The 20,264-nt window shown below is 49.8% G+C and overlaps 1 protein-coding gene across 1 annotated transcript; it reads left to right on the top strand.

Moving 5' to 3' along the window:
* The first annotated feature begins 446 nt into the window (after positions 1-446).
* LOC120041553 (transmembrane protein 47-like) lies at positions 447-18,242 on the top strand. Its single transcript, XM_038986428.1, has 3 exons — positions 447-672; positions 16,406-16,546; positions 18,064-18,242. Exons 1-3 carry the CDS (start codon positions 447-449, stop codon positions 18,240-18,242), a joined length of 546 nt encoding a protein of 181 aa, XP_038842356.1.
* The last annotated feature ends 2,022 nt before the right edge of the window (positions 18,243-20,264 follow it).

The following is a 20,264-nucleotide window of genomic DNA, read 5'->3' as shown; positions in this document are numbered from 1 at the left end:
ACGGAGTCAGCAAACTTCAGTCTCTGGCCTGTCAATAGAGTGATTGCAACACTGTCACTATCACTGATGCAGAGAAACCCACATAGATTTCCCTTGCCAGCTTTCACTTTCTAATGTCAGACCAGCGAGTTGTGGAGAGAAAGGCTCAAAAAGACCCTGAAGACCGGTGTATCTTGGAGAGAATTTTCAGGCAGCGATGTCATTACGTCACTGCTGGAACGGAGGAACCGGTGCGCTGCACTGGCATCATCATCAGCTACAGCGCAGCGGCAGAGCGGTAGGAGCGGCAGCGGTGGGAGCCCAGACTCTCTCTCTCTCATCACCAGTGACCCCTTTAGATTCTACATGTAAACACGGATCATTGGGGAATTCTAGAAGCCAAAACTCGACCTCAGACAGCAGCATAACTCCCTGGCGAGTCTCCCAGTCAGCGGAAACCTGCAACAATGTCTTCATCTGTTAGCGAGACAGAGGAGGTGCGCGTCTCGGCGCTGACGCCTTTGAAGTTGGTGGGACTGGTGTGCGTGTTCCTGGCGCTGTGCTTGGACGTTGGAGCCGTGATGAGCCCGGCATGGGTGACCGCTGACGACCAGTACTGCTTCTCACTGTGGGAGGCGTGCTGGAAAGCAGCTTCGTCTGAGATCTGGCAGTGTAACAGCACGCTGGAGTCAGGTGGGTGAGACCCAGTGGCGCGGCCGTCATCTGTAGCCTAACCAACTAATTATAGCGCAGGATTCACCTTGCTTTGTTTGTGGTTACTGGTTTCCATTCATACATAGTCTAACCTATGATAATATTGATGCTATAAAGAGGGAATTGAGAGGCTGGTGTATAGTCTGCATAGGTGCAGTAAGTTGTGCCTTTACGGAGATTCAGTTAAGTCCTGTCGCCATGACAAAGCATCTCTTGTGGGAGTCTCTCTGACGGCCCGGTGCTGCTTTCTTCTCCGTCCGCCGTCATCTGTTTGACGCTGTTTCCCACACCCACCTCTCCGCTCCCTGGCCAGCTCACACACAACTGCTGCTGCTCTTTATGTCCAAGTCTGTTTGGGATTTTATTTATTAAGCAAGACAGGCTCATTTTAGGATTTTATTTGGATCGTCATTATCTGTTGCTGAAGCAGCAGCTACTCTTCCTGGGCTCCACACAGAACGTCAAACATGACGTAATAAATAACTATAATAGACCAGAACAGCTCGAGGACAGAATGACATCCGTTTAAAATATACCATATGATTCTACATAGACCAGTTATTTAGGTCAGGTAGGGGAGGGGCGTTGTGAGGTGTTGTTTTAAAGATTTTTTGCTTGGTACATTTTTGATGGGGGGGTTCCATGTAACCATGGCTCTATACAATACTGTCTGGTGGGGTATGTATGTCAGTCAGAACTATGTGTTATTTGATGATACAGACAATTTGTTATTTTCATCACAGCAATATTTCTCATAAAAACAAGAAGTGACACAGTCAATCTGTCTTCTACTTTAAGCCAAGTGAGACTGGAATGCATCTTGTTGATATTAGCCCTCTGTTTACAGTGACGGGCAAGAGGTGCTGCTCTGTTCTGGGCCAGCTGCAGCTCTCCTATGTCCTTCTTTGCAGCTCTCCTATGTCCTACTTTGCAGCTCTCCTATGTCCTACTTTGCAGCTCTCCTATGTCCTAATTTGCAGCTCTCCTATGTCCTTCTTTGCAGCTCTCCTATGTCCTAATTTGCAGCTCTCCTATGTACTTCTTTGCAGCTCTCCTATGTCCTTCTTTGCAGCTCTCCTATGTCCTTCTTTGCAGCTCTCCTATGTACTTCTTTGCAGCTCTCCTATGTCCTTCTTTGCAGCTCTCCTATGTCCTACTTTGCAGCTCTCCTATGTCCTACTTTGCAGCTCTCCTATGTCCTTCTTTGCAGCTCTCCTATGTACTTCTTTGCAGCTCTCCTATGTCCTACTTTGCAGCTCTCCTATGTCCTTCTTTGCAGCTCTCCTATGTCCTTCTTTGCAGCTCTCCTATGTCCTTCTTTGCAGCTCTCCTATGTCCTTCTTTGCAGCTCTCCTATGTCCTACTTTGCAGCTCTCCTATGTCCTAATTTGCAGCTCTCCTATGTCCTTCTTTGCAGCTCTCCTATGTCCTTCTTTGCAGCTCTCCTATGTCCTAATTTGCAGCTCTCCTATGTCCTACTTTGCAGCTCTCCTATGTCCTACTTTGCAGCTCTCCTATGTCCTACTTTGCAGCTCTCCTATGTCCTTTGCAGCTCCTGACTACATAACCAGGCAATAGTCAAGATCAAACCAGAGCCTGCAGGACTTGTTTGGTTAATTGTGGTGTTATAAAAAAGCAGAGCATCTCGATCACAGACAGACCTCAAATATTTACTTTAAAATGTGTATTTTTCTTGCCTCAGCCATGTCCCGCCCCTGTGCCTGGCTTGCAAATTCACCTACAGGTGAAATAGTTGAGCTTTACGAATCCATTTATCATCTAAAACTAGAATATGGACCGTTCCAGAACGACTAGATGACACATGTGTAACAGATAAACTTTACGTCGTCCCCTCGCCCCGACCCGGGCGCGAACCAGGGAACCTCTGCACACATCAACAACGGTTGCCCACGAAGCATCGTTACCCATCGCTCCACAAAGGCCGCGGCCCTTGCAGAGCAAGGTGCAACCCTACTTCTAGGTTTCCGAGCAAGTGACGTAACTGATTGAAATGCTACTAGCGCGTACCCGCTAACTAGCTAGCCATTTCACATCCGTTACACATGGAGGAACTCTTTGGGGAGGAGGAACCTTATTTGCTCATTGGAGACGCGCTTTGGGAAGCGTGGGATATTTTCCACGCCAGCTCACCAATCCAGCTGGGGCTTTTTCGTTCCGCTTTTTAATTTTTTGTTGTTGAATTCCCACGTTTGCTCTCTCAGACAGCCAGCAGCATAACTTTGAGCAGCACATTCCCATAGGGGGAAATGCCTGGAGATTAGTTACTAGGGCAACTGGGTGCTACATTCACACACTTGATTTTGATGTGATGGGGTCTCCATTCCCCAGAGGGCTATGAAGGGCCTGACTGAACCCCTCTTCTGAGCACGGAGTCACTTTCACAGTTATACATTTCCTCTTCACATTTGTCTCAATTTCTCACATTTTGTATAAATAGTTTATCTAGATTTAATTCAGTTTCTGCAGTTGTTTTATGTTGTTATCTGGTGTAATTTACATTTGTTGAGTGCCATATATTATATTTTCAGTCTCTAAAGGAATATGTTGATGTTCTTGACAGTATATGATGTTTCAAAATTCTTCTCATCCACTGAAAGTGCAGCCTGGACTCATCCAGCTGTGGCCTGTGGCAGGCCTCTCCCTCTCCCCATCTCTCTGTCTCTCTCTCTCGCTCTCTTTCTCACCCTCACCTCTCTCTCTCCCCATCTCTCTCTCTCCCCCACCTCTCTCTCTCCCCCATCTCTCTCTCTCTCTCTCTCTCTCTCTCCCCCATCTCTTTCTCTCTCTCTCTCTCTCTCCCCCATCTCTCTCTCTCTCTCTCTCTCTCCCCCATCTCTCTCTCTCTCTCTCTCTCTCTCCCTCTACAGGGTGTGTTTGTGTGTTTCAGACAGATCAGGCAGTAAGAGACCATTTTGTAGAGAGAGAAAGAGTTTATCCCGTGTTTTGACCAGAGGGGGATTTCTGTAATGACGATGCTGCCACTTAGAAATTCAATTAAAATTATAATAGTTTAATGACAGCTCTATCTCTTCTGTAGATCTCACTATCTGATTCAGTGCTAGTCCAACTCCAACACACACACACACACACACACACACACACACACACACACACACACACACACACACACACACACACACACACACACACACACACACACACACACACACACACACACACACACACACACACACACACACGAACACCAAACTCTCCAGTTAATGCATGACTGATCCACAGTGATGTGCTGCTGCTGTTTTATCCCCCTTCCTCCCTCCTCCTTTCCTCCTTCCCTCCTCCTTCCCCCTATCCCTCCCTCCTTTCCTCCTTCCCTCCATCCCTCTCTCCTCCATCCCTCTTTCCCTCTATCCCTCCCTCCCTCCTTCCCTCCATCCCTCCCTCCTCCATCCCTCCTTCCCTCTATCCCTCCATCCCTCCCCCCCTCCCTCCCTCCCTCCCTCCCTCCCTCCCTCCCTCCCTCCCTCCCTCCCTCCCTCCCTCCTTGGAGGACAGGATCATTCCTCTCCTATGTCAGGATGTTTTTAAAGAGCCTGGCTAGTTTGACTGACCTATTTTTTCAGACTTTCTTCACACTGGTGAATATTTCATGTCAGACACTGATTCGCTGCGGTCGGTCGCTCCGTGTGGTAAGGATACCTAGCTCTCTTTAAGGACAGGCAGATTGGGCTCAGGGCAGACTAATATCCTCTTCTCTCTGCATCTCTTCACATATCTCCTCTCCTCCCATCCTTTCTGCTCTAACAGAGAGAGGTCCCCAGAAGATTCTGGTCTATTTGTGGCCTCTCAATGAACACTGGAAAATAATATGGTGATGGTTTGCATCCCACAGCCACAGTCGGAGAAGGACCCCCTAGGACAGGAGAGTCAAACTCATTCCATGGAGGGCTGAGTGTCTGCAGGTTTTTGGTTTTTCCTTTCAATTAAGACCTAGACAACCAGGTGAGGGGAGTTCCTTACTAATTAGTGACCTTAATTCATCAATCATGTACAAGGGAGGAGTGAAAACCCACAGACACTCTGCCCTCTGTGGAATGAGTTTGACATAATGTTCCTGCTGACATTAATGGAGTCAGGGACTATGGAGACGTAGAGACATACACACACACACACACACACACACACACACACACACACACACACACACACACACACACACACACACACACATGGACATACACACACACATACACACACATGGACACACACACACATGGACATACACACACATGGACACACACACACACATACACACACATGGACATACACACACATGGACACACACACACATGGACACACATACACACACACACATACACACACATGGACACACACACACACACACACATGAACATACACACACATGGACACACACACACATGGACACACACGAGAATGCACACACACACACACACACACACACACACACACACACACACACACACACACACACACACACACACACACACACACACACACACACACACACACACACACACAGATGTGTGCACAAGTACAGGCAATTTAAGACGCAATGTATGGATAATCTTTAATACCTTTCCTGTAGTCAAATGACCAAATCGCCCTCTAGTGGCCTCATGGGGGGAATGTTATTCATATTATTCAGAATTTCATAATTAATACACTTTTTTAAATGTCAAACGGCTTTGTTTTATTTCAGTTTTCTGTGATGTATATAAAGTGTAATATTGGGATGCAAATTCAAAATGTAAAACATTTCAACTCTATATGTGACATGATACAGGTGTCTTCTTTTGTTAGACCCATAACCATGTGTGTGAGGTGGATACTTTTGTTACAAAGTAGATTTGTTTAAGACGACCAATAAACACTCTGTGACCCTGGTTTAACCCACTGCAGTAAAAGGTTAATCCCTGTAAGAAGTGACCAGTCAGAACCTCTAATAACCAAACAGTGATGAGAAACATGTCCAGGGCTCTAATCCAGGCAGTCACATGCTGCTGCACATTCCTTCCTTTAAACCTACTGAGGTGTGAAACCATCCAACAGGGTCCTGTGGAAGAGAGAGGTTCAACGCCACATCTCAGTGAGCTTCTTTCACATGGCTCTTCAGAGTCACTTTGAGTCCATGGTCTAAATGGTATTGTTCCTGTTAGTGGCTGCAGTTCTTTAAAGTGGGAACCACAATACACATGTAGTTGTTGGTACCGACCAGAACATGAAGACCTCTCAGCGGTCTCTCTTCCTCTCTCTTGTTCCCCTCGTAACCCATCTCCCTGCCTAGTGTCCGTGTCCACTGGTCCACTCCCTCTCTGACCATACAGTCGGACCACTACACAAACACACAGTCCATCCAACCAGCATGACTCCCTCCGCCCCGGTTCTGGAACTAACCATGTCTTCTGATAGGCTGAGAGAGTAGTGACCGTGGTTCACTCCCCAACTGACCGTACGGTCCGACCATAACACAACCATGTGGTCCTCTTTATAACCAGGCTGACTCCCTGGCTGTGTCTTCTGATAGGCTGAGAGAGTAGTGACCGTGGTTCACTCCCCAACTGACCGTACGGTCCGACCATAACACAACCATGTGGTCCTCTTTATAACCAGGCTGACTCCCTGGCTGTGTCTTCTGATAGGCTGAGAGAGTAGTGACCGTGGTTCACTCCCCAACTGACCGTACGGTCCGACCATAACACAACCATGTGGTCCTCTTTATAACCAGGCTGACTCCCTGGCTGTGTCTTCTGATAGGCTGAGAGCAGTGACCGTGAGAACACCGTGACTACAGCTGAAACATAAACCCCTCCAACGTTAGGCTCCTCCTCTCTGAGGGCATCCCAAATGGCACACTGTTCCCTTTGACCAGGGTCCTATGGGATACCCTATGGGCCCTGGTCAAAAGTAGTGCACTATAAAGGGAATAGTGTGCCATTTTGGATACAGCCTCTGGTTAATGCATACAGACAAGGGTACAGTTAGTGTGGGAAATGGCCCTCTTCATCTGTTGTAAACCACTCTGACTGAGAAGAGGGGATCTCAGGGAAGATAAACACCCACAACACTTGTTTCTTCAGGTTTCATCATCAATGTCCTGAGTTCTTGTTGTTTTTCTCCACTCACATCGCTGGAAGAACTGTACATGCTTTCCTCCTGTAGATCTTTAAGTGTGTCCTCTCCTCCTCTCTCCTCCCTTCTCCTCCTATCTCCTCCCTTCTCCTCCTCTCTCCTCCCTTCTCCTCCTCTCTCCTCCCGTCTCCCTTCTCCTCCCCTCTCCTCCCTTCTCCTCCCCTCTCCTCCCTTCTCCTCCCCTCTCCTCCCTTCTCCTCCCGTCTCCCTTCTCCTCCCCTCTCCTCCCCTCTCCTCCCTTCTCCTCCCTTCTCCTCCCCTTTCCTCCCCTCTCCTCCCTTCTCCTCCTCTCTCCTCCTCTCTCCTCCCTTCTCATCCTCTCTCCTCCCTTCTCCTCCCATCTCCTCCTCTCTCCTCTCTCCTCCCTTCTCCCTTCTCCTCCTCTCTCCTCCCTTCTCCTCCTCTCTCCTCCTCTCTCCTCCCTTCTCCTCCTCTCTCCTCCCTTCTCCTCCTCTCTCCTCCTCTATCCTCCCTTCTCCTCCTCTCTCCTCCTCTCTCCTCCCTTCTCCTCCCCTCTCCCCCATCATCATCTCCCCTCTCCTCCTCTTCCCCATCCATCCTCCTCTCTTCTCTCCTCCAACCTCCTCTCCCCCAACCTCCTCCTCTCCTCTCCTCTCCTCTCCTCTCCTCTCCTCTCTCCTCTCCTCTCTCCTCCAGCCTCCTCTTCCCCATCCATCCTCCTCTCTTCTCTCCTCCAGCCTCCTCTCCCCATCCTCCTCCCCTCTCTTTTCTCCCATCCTCCTCTCTCCTCTCCTCCAACCTCCTCTCCCCCAACCTCCTCCTCTCTCCTCTCCTCCAGCCTCCTCTCCCCCATCCTCTTCCTCTCTCCTCTCCTCCAGCCTCCTCTCCCCCTTCTCCTCTTCACAGAATCTAGCCAGTCACCATGATTGCCCAGGAGATAACCCAGCCAGCTGTTTGTAACAGATTGATCGTCTCTATTTTCTGTCCTTATCTGACCACAGTGTCTACTATAACTACTGTACACAGCTGCTGCTGGACCTCTCACTAAACCAATATTTATTACTGACTGAAGACTTTTCTTGTCCCTTCTTCTTCTATTTATGTTGGTGGGGTTGTGGGTGGGGTTGTAGTTGTTGGTGGGGTTGTAGTTGTGGGTGGGGTGTAGTTGTGGGTGGGGTTGTAGTTGTTGGTGGGGTGTAGATGTTGGTGGGGTGTAGATGTTGGTGGGGTTGTAGTTGTTGGTGGGGTTGTAGTTGTGGGTGGGGTTGTAGTTGTTGGTGGGGTTGTAGCTGTTGGTGGGGTTGTGGGTGGGGTTGTAGTTGTGGGTGGGGTTGGGGTTTTTGGTGGGGTTGTAGTTGTGGGTAGGGTTGTAGTTGTGGGTGGGGTTGTAGTTGTGGGTGGGGTTGTAGTTGTTGGTGGGGTTGTAGTTGTTGGTGGGGTTGTAGTTGTTGGTGGGGTTGTAGTTGTTGGTGGGGTGTAGATGTTGGTGGGGTTGTAGTTGTAGGTAGGGTTGTAGTTGTTGGTGGGGTTGTAGTTGTTGGTAGGGTTGTAGTTGTGGGTGGGGTTGGGTTTTTTGGTGGGGTTGTAGTTGTGGGTGGGGTTGTAGTTGTTGGTGGGGTTGTAGTTGTTGGTGGGGTTGTAGTTGTTGGTGGGGTTGTAGTTGTTGGTAGGGTTGTAGTTGTGGGTGGGGTTGTAGTTGTTGGTGGGGTTGTAGTTGTTGGTAGGGTTGTAGTTGTGGGTGGGGTTGTAGTTGTTGGTGGGGTTGTAGTTGTTGTTAGGGTTGTAGTTGTGGGTGGGGTTGTAGTTGTTGGTGGGGTTGTAGTTGTTGGTGGGGTTGTAGTTTTGGTAGGGTTGTAGTTGTTGGTAGGGTTGTAGTTGTTGGTAGGGTTGTAGTTGTTGGTAGGGTTGTAGTTGTTGGTGGGGTTGTAGTTGTGGGTGGGGTTGGGGTTTTTGGTGGGGTTGTAGTTGTGGGTGGGGTTGTAGTTGTGGGTGGGGTTGTAGTTGTTGGTGGGGTTGTAGTTGTTGGTAGGGTTGTAGTTGTTGGTGGGGTTGTAGTTGTTGGTAGGGTTGTAGTTGTGGGTGGGGTTGTAGTTGTTGGTGGGGTTGTAGTTGTTGGTGGGGTTGTAGTTGTGGGTGGGGTTGTAGTTGTTGGTAGGGTTGTAGTTGTTGGTAGGGTTGTAGTTGTTGGTGGGGGTGTAGTTTTTGGTAGGGTTGTAGTTGTTGGTAGGGTTGTAGTTGTTGGTAGGGTTGTAGTTGTTGGTGGGGTTGTAGTTGTTGTTGGGGTTGTAGTTGTGGGTGGGGTTGTAGTTGTGGGTGGGGTTGTAGTTGTGGGTGGGGTTGTAGTTGTTGGTAGGGTTGTAGTTGTTGGTGGGGTTGTAGTTGTTGTTAGGGTTGTAGTTGTGGGTGGGGTTGTAGTTGTGGGTGGGGTTGTAGTTGTGGGTGGGGTTGTAGTTGTGGGTGGGGTTGTAGTTGTGGGTGGGGTTGTAGTTGTGGGTGGGGTTGGGGTTGTTGGTGGGGTGTAGTTGTTGGTGGGGTTGTAGTTTTTGGTGGGGTTGTAGTTGTTGGTGGGGTTGTAGTTGTTGGTGGGGTTGTAGTTGTTGGTAGGGTTGTAGTTGTTGGTGGGGTTGTAGTTGTGGGTGGGGTTGGGGTTGTGGGTGGGGTTGGGGTTGTGGGTAGGGTTGTAGTTGTTGGTGGGGTTGTAGTTGTTGGTGGGGTTGTAGTTGTTGGTAGGGTTGTAGTTGTTGGTAGGGTTGTAGTTGTTGGTGGGGTTGTTGGTGGGGTTGTGGGTGGGGTTGTAGTTGTGGGTGGGGTTGTAGTTGTTGGTAGGGTTGTAGTTTTAGGTGGGGTTGTAGTTGTTGGTAGGGTTGTAGTTGTGGGTGGGGTTGTAGTTGTTGGTAGGGTTGTAGTTGTGGGTGGGGTTGTAGTTGTTGGTGGGGTTGTAGTTGTTGTTAGGGTTGTAGTTGTGGGTGGGGTTGTAGTTGTGGGTGGGGTTGTAGTTGTTGGTGGGGTTGTAGTTTTGGTAGGGTTGTAGTTGTTGGTAGGGTTGTAGTTGTTGGTGGGGTTGTAGTTGTTGGTGGGGTTGTAGTTGTTGTTAGGGTTGTAGTTGTGGGTGGGGTTGTAGTTGTGGGTGGGGTTGGGGTTTTTGGTGGGGTTGTAGTTGTGGGTGGGGTTGTAGTTGTGGGTGGGGTTGGGTTTTTTGGTGGGGTTGTAGTTGTGGGTGGGGTTGTAGTTGTTGGTGGGGTTGTAGTTGTTGGTGGGGTTGTAGTTGTTGGTGGGGTTGTAGTTGTTGGTGGGGTTGTAGTTGTTGGTAGGGTTGTAGTTGTGGGTGGGGTTGTAGTTGTGGGTGGGGTTGTAGTTGTGGGTGGGGTTGTAGTTGTGGGTGGGGTTGTAGTTGTTGGTAGGGTTGTAGTTGTTGGTGGGGGTGTAGTTGTTGGTAGGGTTGTAGTTGTTGGTAGGGTTGTAGTTGTTGGTGGGGTTGTAGTTGTTGTTAGGGTTGTAGTTGTGGGTGGGGTTGTAGTTGTGGGTGGGGTTGTAGTTGTGGGTGGGGTTGTAGTTGTGGGTGGGGTTGTAGTTGTGGGTGGGGTTGGGTTTTTTGGTGGGGTTGTAGTTGTGGGTGGGGTTGTAGTTGTTGGTGGGGTTGTAGTTGTTGGTAGGGTTGTAGTTGTTGGTGGGGTTGTAGTTGTTGGTGGGGTTGTAGTTGTTGGTGGGGTTGTAGTTGTTGGTGGGGTTGGGGTTGTGGGTAGGGTTGTAGTTGTTGGTAGGGTTGTAGTTGTTGGTAGGGTTGTAGTTGTGGGTAGGGTTGTAGTTGTTGGTAGGGTTGTAGTTGTTGGTGGGGTTGTTGGTGGGGTTGTGGGTGGGGTTGTAGTTGTGGGTGGGGTTGTAGTTGTTGGTAGGGTTGTAGTTGTGGGTGGGGTTGTAGTTGTTGGTAGGGTTGTAGTTGTGGGTGGGGTTGTAGTTGTTGGTGGGGTTGTAGTTGTTGGTGGGGTTGTAGTTGTGGGTGGGGTTGTAGTTGTGGGTGGGGCTGTAGTTGTTGGTGAGGTTGTAGTTGTTGGTGGGGTTGTAGTTGTTGGTGGGGTTGTAGTTGTGGGTAGGGTTGTAGTTGTGGGTGGGGTAGGGGTTGTGGGTAGGGTTGTAGTTGTGGGTGGGGTTGTAGTTGTAGGTAGGGTTGTAGTTGTTGGTGGAGGTGTAGATGTTGGTGGGGTGTAGATGTTGGTGGGGTGTAGATGTTGGTGGGGTTGGGGTTGTTGGTGGGGGTGTAGATGTTGGTGGGGTGTAGATGTTGGTGGGGTGTAGATGTTGGTGGGGTTGGGGGTGGGGTTGTAGTTGTTGGTAGGGTTGTAGTTGTTGGTGGGGTGTAGTTGTGGGTGGGGTTGTAGTTGTTGGTGGGGTTGTAGTTGTGGGTGGGGTTGTAGTTGTTGGTGGGGTTGTAGTTGTGGGTGGGGTTGGGGTTGTTGGTGGGGTTGTAGTTGTGGGTGGGGTTGTAGTTGTGGGTGGGGTTGTAGTTTTCGGTGGGGTTGTGGTTGTTGGTGGGGGTGTAGTTTTTGGTAGGGTTGTAGTTGTTGGTGGGTTTGTAGTTTTCGGTGGGGTTGTAGTTGTGTGTGGGGTTGTAGTTGTTGGTGGGGTTGTAGTTGTTGGTGGGGTTGTGGGTGGGGTTGTAGTTGTGGGTGGGGTTGTAGTTGTTGGTAGGGTTGTAGTTGTTGGTAGGGTTGTAGTTGTTGGTGGGGTTGTAGTTTTCGGTGGGGTTGTAGTTGTGTGTGGGGTTGTAGTTGTTGGTGGGGTTGTAGTTTTTGGTGGGGTTGTAGTTTTTGGTGGGGTTGTAGTTTTTGGTGGGGTTGTAGTTTTTGGTGGGGTTGTAGTTTTTGGTGGGGTTGTGGGTGGGGTTGTGGGTGGGGTTGTAGTTGTTGGTGGGGTTGTAGTTGTGGGTGGGGTTGTAGTTGTTGGTGGGGTTGTAGTTGTTGGTGGGGTTGTAGTTGTTGGTAGGGTTGTAGTTGTTGGTGGGGTTGTAGTTTTTGGTGGGGTTGTAGTTGTTGGTGGGGTTGTAGTTGTTGGTGGGGTTGTGGGTGGGGTGTAGTTGTGGGTGGGGTGTAGTTTTTGGTAGGGTTGTAGTTGTGGGTGGGGTTGTAGTTTTTGGTGGGGTTGTAGTTGTTGGTGGGGTTGTAGTTGTTGGTGGGGTTGTAGTTGTTGGTGGGGTTGTAGTTTTTGGTGGGGTTGTAGTTTTTGGTGGGGTTGTGGTTGTGGGTGGGGTTGTAGTTGTGGGTGGGGTGTAGTTTTTGGTAGGGTTGTAGTTGTGGGTGGGGTGTAGTTGTGGGTGGGGTTGTAGTTGTGGGTGGGGGTGTAGTTGTGGGTGGGGTTGTAGTTGTTGGTGGGGTTGTAGTTGTGGGTGGGGTGTAGTTGTTGGTGGGGGTGTAGATGTTGGTGGGGGTGTAGATGTTGGTGGGGGTGTAGTTGTGGGTGGGGGTGTAGTTGTGGGTGGGGGTGTAGTTGTGGGTGGGGGTGTAGTTGTGGGTGGGGGTGTAGTTGTTGGTGGGGTTGTAGTTGTGGGTAGGGTTGGGGTTGTGGGTGGGGTTGTAGTTTTTGGTGGGGTTGTAGTTTTTGGTGGGGTTGGGGTTGTGGGTGGGGTGTAGATGTGGGTGGGGTTGGGGTTGTGGGTGGGGTGTAGTTTTTGGTGGGGTTGGGGTTGTGGGTGGGGTGTAGATGTTGGTGGGGTTGTGGTTGTGTGGGGTTGTAGTTGTTGGTGGGGTTGTAGTTGTGTGTGGGGTTGTAGTTGTTGGTGGGGTTGTAGTTTTTGGTGGGGTTGTGGGTGGGGTTGTAGTTGTGGGTGGGGTTGTAGTTGTTGGTGGGGTTGTAGTTGTTGGTAGGGTTGTAGTTGTTGGTGGGGTTGTAGTTGTGGGTGGGGTTGTAGTTGTGGGTGGGGTTGGGGTTGTTGGTGGGGTTGGAGTTGTGGGTGGGGTTGTAGTTGTGGGTGGGGTTGTAGTTTTCGGTGGGGTTGTGGTTGTTGGTGGGGGTGTAGTTTTTGGTAGGGTTGTAGTTGTTGGTGGGGTTGTAGTTTTCGGTGGGGTTGTAGTTGTGTGTGGGGTTGTAGTTGTTGGTGGGGTTGTAGTTGTTGGTGGGGTTGTAGTTGTGGGTGGGGTTGTAGTTGTGGGTGGGGTTGTAGTTGTTGGTAGGGTTGTAGTTGTTGGTGGGGGTGTAGTTGTTGGTGGGGTTGTAGTTGTTGTTAGGGTTGTAGTTGTGGGTGGGGTTGTAGTTGTGGGTGTGGTTGTAGTTGTGGATGGGGTTGTAGTTGTGGGTGGGGTTGTAGTTGTGGGTGGGGTTGTAGTTGTGGGTGGGGTTGGGGTTTTTGGTGGGGTTGTAGTTGTTGGTAGGGTTGTAGTTGTTGGTGGGGTTGTAGTTGTTGGTAGGGTTGTAGTTGTTGGTGGGGTTGTAGTTGTTGGTAGGGTTGTAGTTGTTGGTGGGGTTGTAGTTGTTGGTAGGGTTGTAGTTGTTGGTGGGGTTGTAGTTGTGGGTGGGGTTGGGGTTGTGGGTAGGGTTGTAGTTGTTGGTAGGGTTGTAGTTGTTGGTGGGGTTGTAGTTGTTGGTGGGGTTGTTGGTGGGGTTGTGGGTGGGGTTGTAGTTGTGGGTGGGGTTGTAGTTGTGGGTAGGGTTGTAGTTGTGGGTGGGGTTGTAGTTGTTGGTAGGGTTGTAGTTGTGGGTGGGGTTGTAGTTGTTGGTGGGGTTGTAGTTGTTGGTGGGGTTGTAGTTGTGGGTGGGGTTGTAGTTGTTGGTGGGGTTGTAGTTGTTGGTGGGGTTGTAGTTGTTGGTGGGGTTGTAGTTGTTGGTGGGGTTGTAGTTGTGGGTAGGGTTGTAGTTGTGGGTGGGGTAGGGGTTGTGGGTAGGGTTGTAGTTGTGGGTGGGGTTGTAGTTGTAGGTAGGGTTGTAGTTGTTGGTGGAGGTGTAGATGTTGGTGGGGTGTAGATGTTGGTGGGGTGTAGATGTTGGTGGGGTGTAGATGTTGGTGGGGTTGGGGTTGTTGGTGGGGGTGTAGATGTTGGTGGGGTGTAGATGTTGGTGGGGTGTAGATGTTGGTGGGGTTGTAGTTGTTGGTAGGGTTGTAGTTGTTGGTGGGGTGTAGTTGTTGGTGGGGTTGTAGTTGTTGGTGGGGTTGTAGTTGTGGGTGGGGTTGTAGTTGTTGGTGGGGTTGTAGTTGTGGGTGGGGTTGGGGTTGTTGGTGGGGTTGTAGTTGTGGGTGGGGTTGTAGTTGTGGGTGGGGTTGTAGTTTTCGGTGGGGTTGTGGTTGTTGGTGGGGGTGTAGTTTTCGGTGGGGTTGTAGTTGTGTGTGGGGTTGTAGTTGTTGGTGGGGTTGTGGGTGGGGTTGTAGTTGTGGGTGGGGTTGTAGTTGTTGGTAGGGTTGTAGTTGTTGGTGGGGTTGTAGTTTTCGGTGGGGTTGTAGTTGTGTGTGGGGTTGTAGTTGTTGGTGGGGTTGTAGTTGTTGGTGGGGTTGTAGTTTTTGGTGGGGTTGTAGTTTTTGGTAGGGTTGTAGTTGTTGGTGGGGTTGTAGTTTTTGGTGGGGTTGTGGGTGGGGTTGTAGTTGTGGGTGGGGTTGTAGTTGTTGGTGGGGTTGTAGTTGTGGGTGGGGTTGTAGTTGTTGGTGGGGTTGTAGTTGTTGGTAGGGTTGTAGTTGTTGGTGGGGTTGTAGTTTTTGGTGGGGTTGTAGTTGTTGGTGGGGTTTGTAGTTGTTGGTGGGGTTGTGGGTGGGGTGTAGTTGTGGGTGGGGTGTAGTTTTTGGTAGGGTTGTAGTTGTGGGTGGGGTTGTAGTTTTTGGTGGGGTTGTAGTTGTTGGTGGGGTTGTAGTTGTTGGTGGGGTTGTAGTTGTTGGTGGGGGTGTAGTTGTTGGTGGGGTTGTAGTTGTGGGTGGGGGTGTAGTTGTTGGTGGGGTTGTAGTTGTGGGTGGGGTTGTAGTTGTGGGTGGGGTTGTAGTTGTTGGTGGGGGTGTAGTTGTGGGTGGGGTTGTAGTTGTTGGTGGGGTTGTAGTTGTTGGTGGGGGTGTAGTTGTTGGTGGGGTTGTAGTTGTGGGTAGGGTTGGGGTTGTGGGTGGGGTTGTAGTTTTTGGTGGGGTTGTAGTTTTTGGTGGGGTTGGGGTTGTGGGTGGGGTGTAGATGTGGGTGGGGTTGGGGTTGTGGGTGGGGTGTAGTTTTTGGTGGGGTTGGGGTTGTGGGTGGGGTGTAGATGTTGGTGGGGTTGTGGTTGTGTGTGGGGTTGTAGTTGTTGGTGGGGTTGTAGTTGTGTGTGGGGTTGTAGTTGTTGGTGGGGTTGTAGTTTTTGGTGGGGTTGTGGGTGGGGTTGTAGTTGTGGGTGGGGTTGTAGTTGTTGGTGGGGTTGTAGTTGTTGGTAGGGTTGTAGTTGTTGGTGGGGTTGTAGTTTTTGGTGGGGTTGTGGGTGGGGTTGTAGTTGTGGGTGGGGTTGTAGTTGTTGGTGGGGTTGTAGTTGTTGGTGGGGTTGTAGTTGTTGGTGGGGTTGTGGGTGGGGTGTAGTTGTGGGTGGGGTGTAGTTTTTGGTAGGGTTGTAGTTGTGGGTGGGGTTGTAGTTGTTGGTGGGGTTGTAGTTGTTGGTGGGGTTGTAGTTGTTGGTGGGGTTGTAGTTGTTGGTGGGGTTGTAGTTGTTGGTGGGGGTGTAGTTGTGGGTGGGGTTGTAGTTGTGGGTGGGGGTGTAGTTGTTGGTGGGGTTGTAGTTGTGGGTGGGGGTGTAGTTGTGGGTGGGGGTGTAGTTGTTGGTGGGGGTGTAGTTGTTGGTGGGGGTGTAGTTGTTGGTGGGGGTGTAGTTGTGGGTGGGGTTGTAGTTGTGGGTGGGGGTGTAGTTGTTGGTGGGGTTGTAGTTGTGGGTGGGGGTGTAGTTGTTGGTGGGGTTGTAGTTGTTGGTGGGGGTGTAGTTGTTGGTGGGGTTGGGGTTGTGGGTAGGGTTGGGGTTGTGGGTGGGGTTGTAGTTTTTGGTGGGGTTGTAGTTTTTGGTGGGGTTGGGGTTGTGGGTGGGGTGTAGATGTGGGTGGGGTTGGGGTTGTGGGTGGGGTGTAGTTGTTGGTGGGGTTGTTGGTGGGGTGTAGATGTTGCCTTGCCTGTATGTTGTTAGTGGGGTTGGTTGAGATGATGGCAGATAGATGTTGATAACATGCCAACATGCTCTTTAGTCAACGATGTGTGTCAGTGAGATGCGGGTCAGCGTCTCTATCGTTCCCCCCTTTCTCTCTCCCCCTTCCCCTCTTCCTCTCTCCCTCTTTCTCTCTACCCCTTCCCCTTTTCCTCTCTACCCCTTCCCCTTTTCCTCTCTCTCTCTTTCTCTCTCCCCCTCTCCCTTCCCCTCTCCCTCTCTCCCTCTTTCTCTCTCCCCCTCTCTCCCTTTCTCTCTCCCCTCTTCCTCTCTCCCCCTTCCCCTCTTCCTCTCTCCCCCTTTCTCTCTCCCCCTCTCTCTCTTTCTCTCTCCCCCTCTCCCTTCCTCTCTCCCTCCCCCTCTATCTCTCCTTCCCTCTCGGTCTCCCATCCCCTTTCTCTCTCCATATCTCTCGTATGCTCCTCCCCTCTCTTTTCCCTCCTCTACCTCTTTCCTTAACTCTATATGTATTCTCTCTCTCTAGACTGGCAGATCGCCACCCTGTCCTTGTTGCTAGGCGGAGCTGCTCTGGTCCTGCTCTCCTTCCTGGTGGTCCTGGTGTCCGTGTGTATCGGCTCTCGGAGACGCTTCAACAGACCGGTCGCTGTCATGCTGTTCGCTGCAGGTGAACACACACACACACACACACACACACACAACATTGCTGTACAACATTAAAACCCATTCAGTCTGTCTACAAACAGGCTCTCAAAGTGCTTGATAGGAAGCCCAATAGCCATCATCACTGTTACATCCTCAGAAAGCATGAGCTCCTGAGTTGGGAAAATCTTGTGCAATACACCGACGCATGTCTTGTATTCAAGATCCTAAATGGCCTGGCTCCCCCTCCACTCAGTACTTTTGTTAAACAGAAAACCCAAACATATGGCAGCAGATCCACAAGGTCTGCCATGAGAGGTGACTGTATAGTTCCCTTAAGGAGAAGCACCTTTAGTAAATCCGCTTTCTCTGTGAGAGCTTCCCATGTCTGGAATACACTGCCATCAGACACACATAACTGCACCACCTATCACACTTTCACAAAAAACATGAAGACATGGCTAAAGGCCAATCAGATTTGTGAACACAATCCCTAGCTGTGTATTGTCGCTTTCCATTCCATGTTGTCTGTTGTCTGTAGCTTGTGAGGTGTGGAAACACTTTGTTGCTTTTATGGATTTTGTCTTGTTGCTTTTTGTCCTATGTTGCTCTGTCTGCATGCTACATCTTGCTTGTCCTATGTTTCTCTGTCTGCATGCTACATCTTGCTTGTCCTATGTTACTCTGTCTGCATGCTACATCTTGCTTGTCCTATGTTGCTCTGTCTGCATGCTACATCTTGCTTGTCCTATGTTTCTCTGTCTGCATGCTACATCTTGCTTGTCCTATGTTACTCTGTCTGCATGCTACATCTTGCTTGTCCTATGTTACTCTGTCTGCATGCTACATCTTGCTTGTCCTATGTTTCTCTGTCTGCATGCTACATCTTGCTTGTCCTATGTTTCTCTGTCTGCATGCTACATCTTGCTTGTCCTATGTTACTCTGTCTGCATGCTACATCTTGCTTGTCCTATGTTGCTCTGTCTGCATGCTACATCTTGCTTGTCCTATGTTACTCTGTCTGCATGCTACATCTTGCTTGTCCTATGTTTCTCTGTCTGCATGCTACATCTTGCTTGTCCTATGTTACTCTGTCTGCATGCTACATCTTGCTTGTCCTATGTTACTCTGTCTGCATGCTACATCTTGCTTGTCCTATGTTTCTCTGTCTGCATGCTACATCTTGCTTGTCCTATGTTTCTCTGTCTGCATGCTACATCTTGCTTGTCCTATGTTTCATCTGTCTGCATGCTACATCTTGCTTGTCCTATGTTTCTCTGTCTGCATGCTACATCTTGCTTGTCCTATGTTTCTCTGTCTGCATGCTACATCTTGCTTGTTCTATGTTACTCTGTCTGCATGCTACATCTTGCTTGTCCTATGTTGCTCTGCGTGTGCTCACTGCTCATTGATTGTCTGTATTGTAATTGTTTTTAATAACCTGCCCAGGGACTGCGGTTGAAGATTCAACCCTTCAATATACCCCTTCAATATAGATATGATATATGTGTATCAGATGTCCTCTGTTTCCCTCTGCTCCAGTGGTGTTGCAGGGCTGCAGTCTGGTCCTCTACCCCATCAAGTTCACTGAGACCATCAGCATGAGCATATACCACGAGTTCAACTGGGGTTACGGCCTGGCCTGGGGCGCTACCATTTTCTCCTTCGGCGGGGGGATCCTCTACTGCCTCAACCCTAAGAACTATGAAGACTACTACTGACCCTGCTGGACTGTACCACTGTGCCCCCTCCCTCTGTAGTCACTGGCTGTCATACATATCCTATACTGTATAATGCTAATGCTCGCTAGAGAGACAGGTAGACACAGAGACACAGAGAGATGCGCACACACACATACACACACACACACACACACACACACACACACACACACACACACACACACACACACACACACACACACACACACACACACACACAAGCACACGTCAGCATACAGTATTTCCTGGGGAAGCAGGCAGCGGCTCAGTGCTGGGGTGGATGGATGATGTCACAGTATGTAGTACCCTGCTCTGTACTCCCTCTTCAGTCAGAGACTAACAGATAACAGACTGACCAATCAGATCACTCTATCTGTCCTCAAACCCTGGGACAAGGACTCACTGAAGCACTGTTACCGACCAAGTATTACTTACAAGGCCTTAGGGATAAGGATGAGGCTAAGCTCGGCAAACCCAGAAGGAAAATCTGTTACGTAGTCTGTCCATGAGAGATTAGGATGGGGCTGCCTGGCAAACAGACTTGTCTTCTCACTGGTAGGCAGAGACAGACTGGGATGACCAACACTGGTAGCTTGGCATGTGAAGGCGAGGAAGAGATGGCCCACAGGACACCAATGCCACTGTCGTCTACAGTATATCTCCATGGAAGTATGAACCCCCATATCTAGCTATAGTTGGGGTCAATTCCATTTCAATTCCAGTCAATTCAGGAAGTTCCATTTGTCTCCAATACTTTTCAATGAGGAATTGGAGTTTGGTTTACTTTCTGAAATGATTGGAATTGAAATGGAATTGACCCCAACCCTGGTAAAGAGGAGGTTTGGTACGTCCCAATACCCCAAAAACAGGGGTTTCATTCTTGTCTTCATAGCCAGTGAAGAGCACAGAGTCAGACAGGGAGCCGTTGAAGACCGTTTAGGACAAAGCCCAGTAATGTGGTACTTGTCTGTAGCTTATGTGGTCTGTCTCATCACAGCTTTGTCAGGTTTTTGTTATGTAGAAATGTTACGTGGTCTAGAAGAGGAGGATACAGATTGCTGAGAGAGAATGTTTTAGATGCCGTGGTAGAGATGTGTATCAGTATTCATTAACACAATAAAGTAAGTCAAATAACCCGTCTCTTCCTCTCATTAGATAACAGGAGCGGCTAATAAACTTTTTGGCTCGAGGGCCGCATTTCTTTAGGATCAATTGTTTAAAGTCAATTTACGAGGGCCTCCCGATTGGCGCAGCGGTCTATAGACCCGGGTTCGAAGCCAGGCTGTGTCACAGCTGGCCGTGACTGGGAGACCCATGAGGCGGCGCACAATTGGCTCAGCGTTGTCCGGGTTGGGGGAGGGGTTGACAGGCCGAGATTTCCTCGAGATGTCCTTGTCCCATCGCGCTCTAGCAGCTCCTGTGGCGGGCCGGGTTCATGCACGCTGACACGGTCGCCAGATCTACGGTGTTTCCTCCAACACATTGGCGTGGCTGGCTTCCGGGTTGAGGACATTGTGTCAAGAAGCAGTGCAGCTTGGTTGGGTTGTGTTTTGGAGGACTCCCAGCTCTCAACCTTCGCCTTTCCTGAGTCTGTACGGGAGTTGCAGCGATGAGACAAGACTGTAACTACCAATTGGATACCACGAAATTCAGAAAAAAGGGATAACATTTAAAAAAACCAATAATAATATTTTGTCTGTGGGCCGGACTTTGCCCCCCCCCTTGGGCCCAGTACTTTAACTCCACTTATCTTCACACTTCATTTCTGATCCGTTGAGAACGTCTTTGTATTTTCTCTTTAGATATCATCGAACTATTCCCAGGCACCTGCAACAAGCAAACTGATAGCGCTGTACCTTATTTAATCCATTGATCTGAATTCACCTCAACTGACTTCAGGTCTTCAGTCATTATCTGTCCAAGTGGGCTGTATTTTGGATACTCAGCCGTTCCTGCCGTAACCAGCTCCTTGAAGAAGACACTGCTGTGCACAGGGGTTCCACTTTAACTTCAAAGTGTGTG

This window comes from Salvelinus namaycush, unplaced genomic scaffold, assembly GCF_016432855.1.
Source record: "Salvelinus namaycush isolate Seneca unplaced genomic scaffold, SaNama_1.0 Scaffold472, whole genome shotgun sequence".
In the NCBI taxonomy this organism is placed as follows: domain Eukaryota; kingdom Metazoa; phylum Chordata; class Actinopteri; order Salmoniformes; family Salmonidae; genus Salvelinus; species Salvelinus namaycush.
The sequence above is the reverse complement of the archived record's forward strand: the minus strand, read 5'-3'. Positions and strand labels throughout refer to the sequence as shown.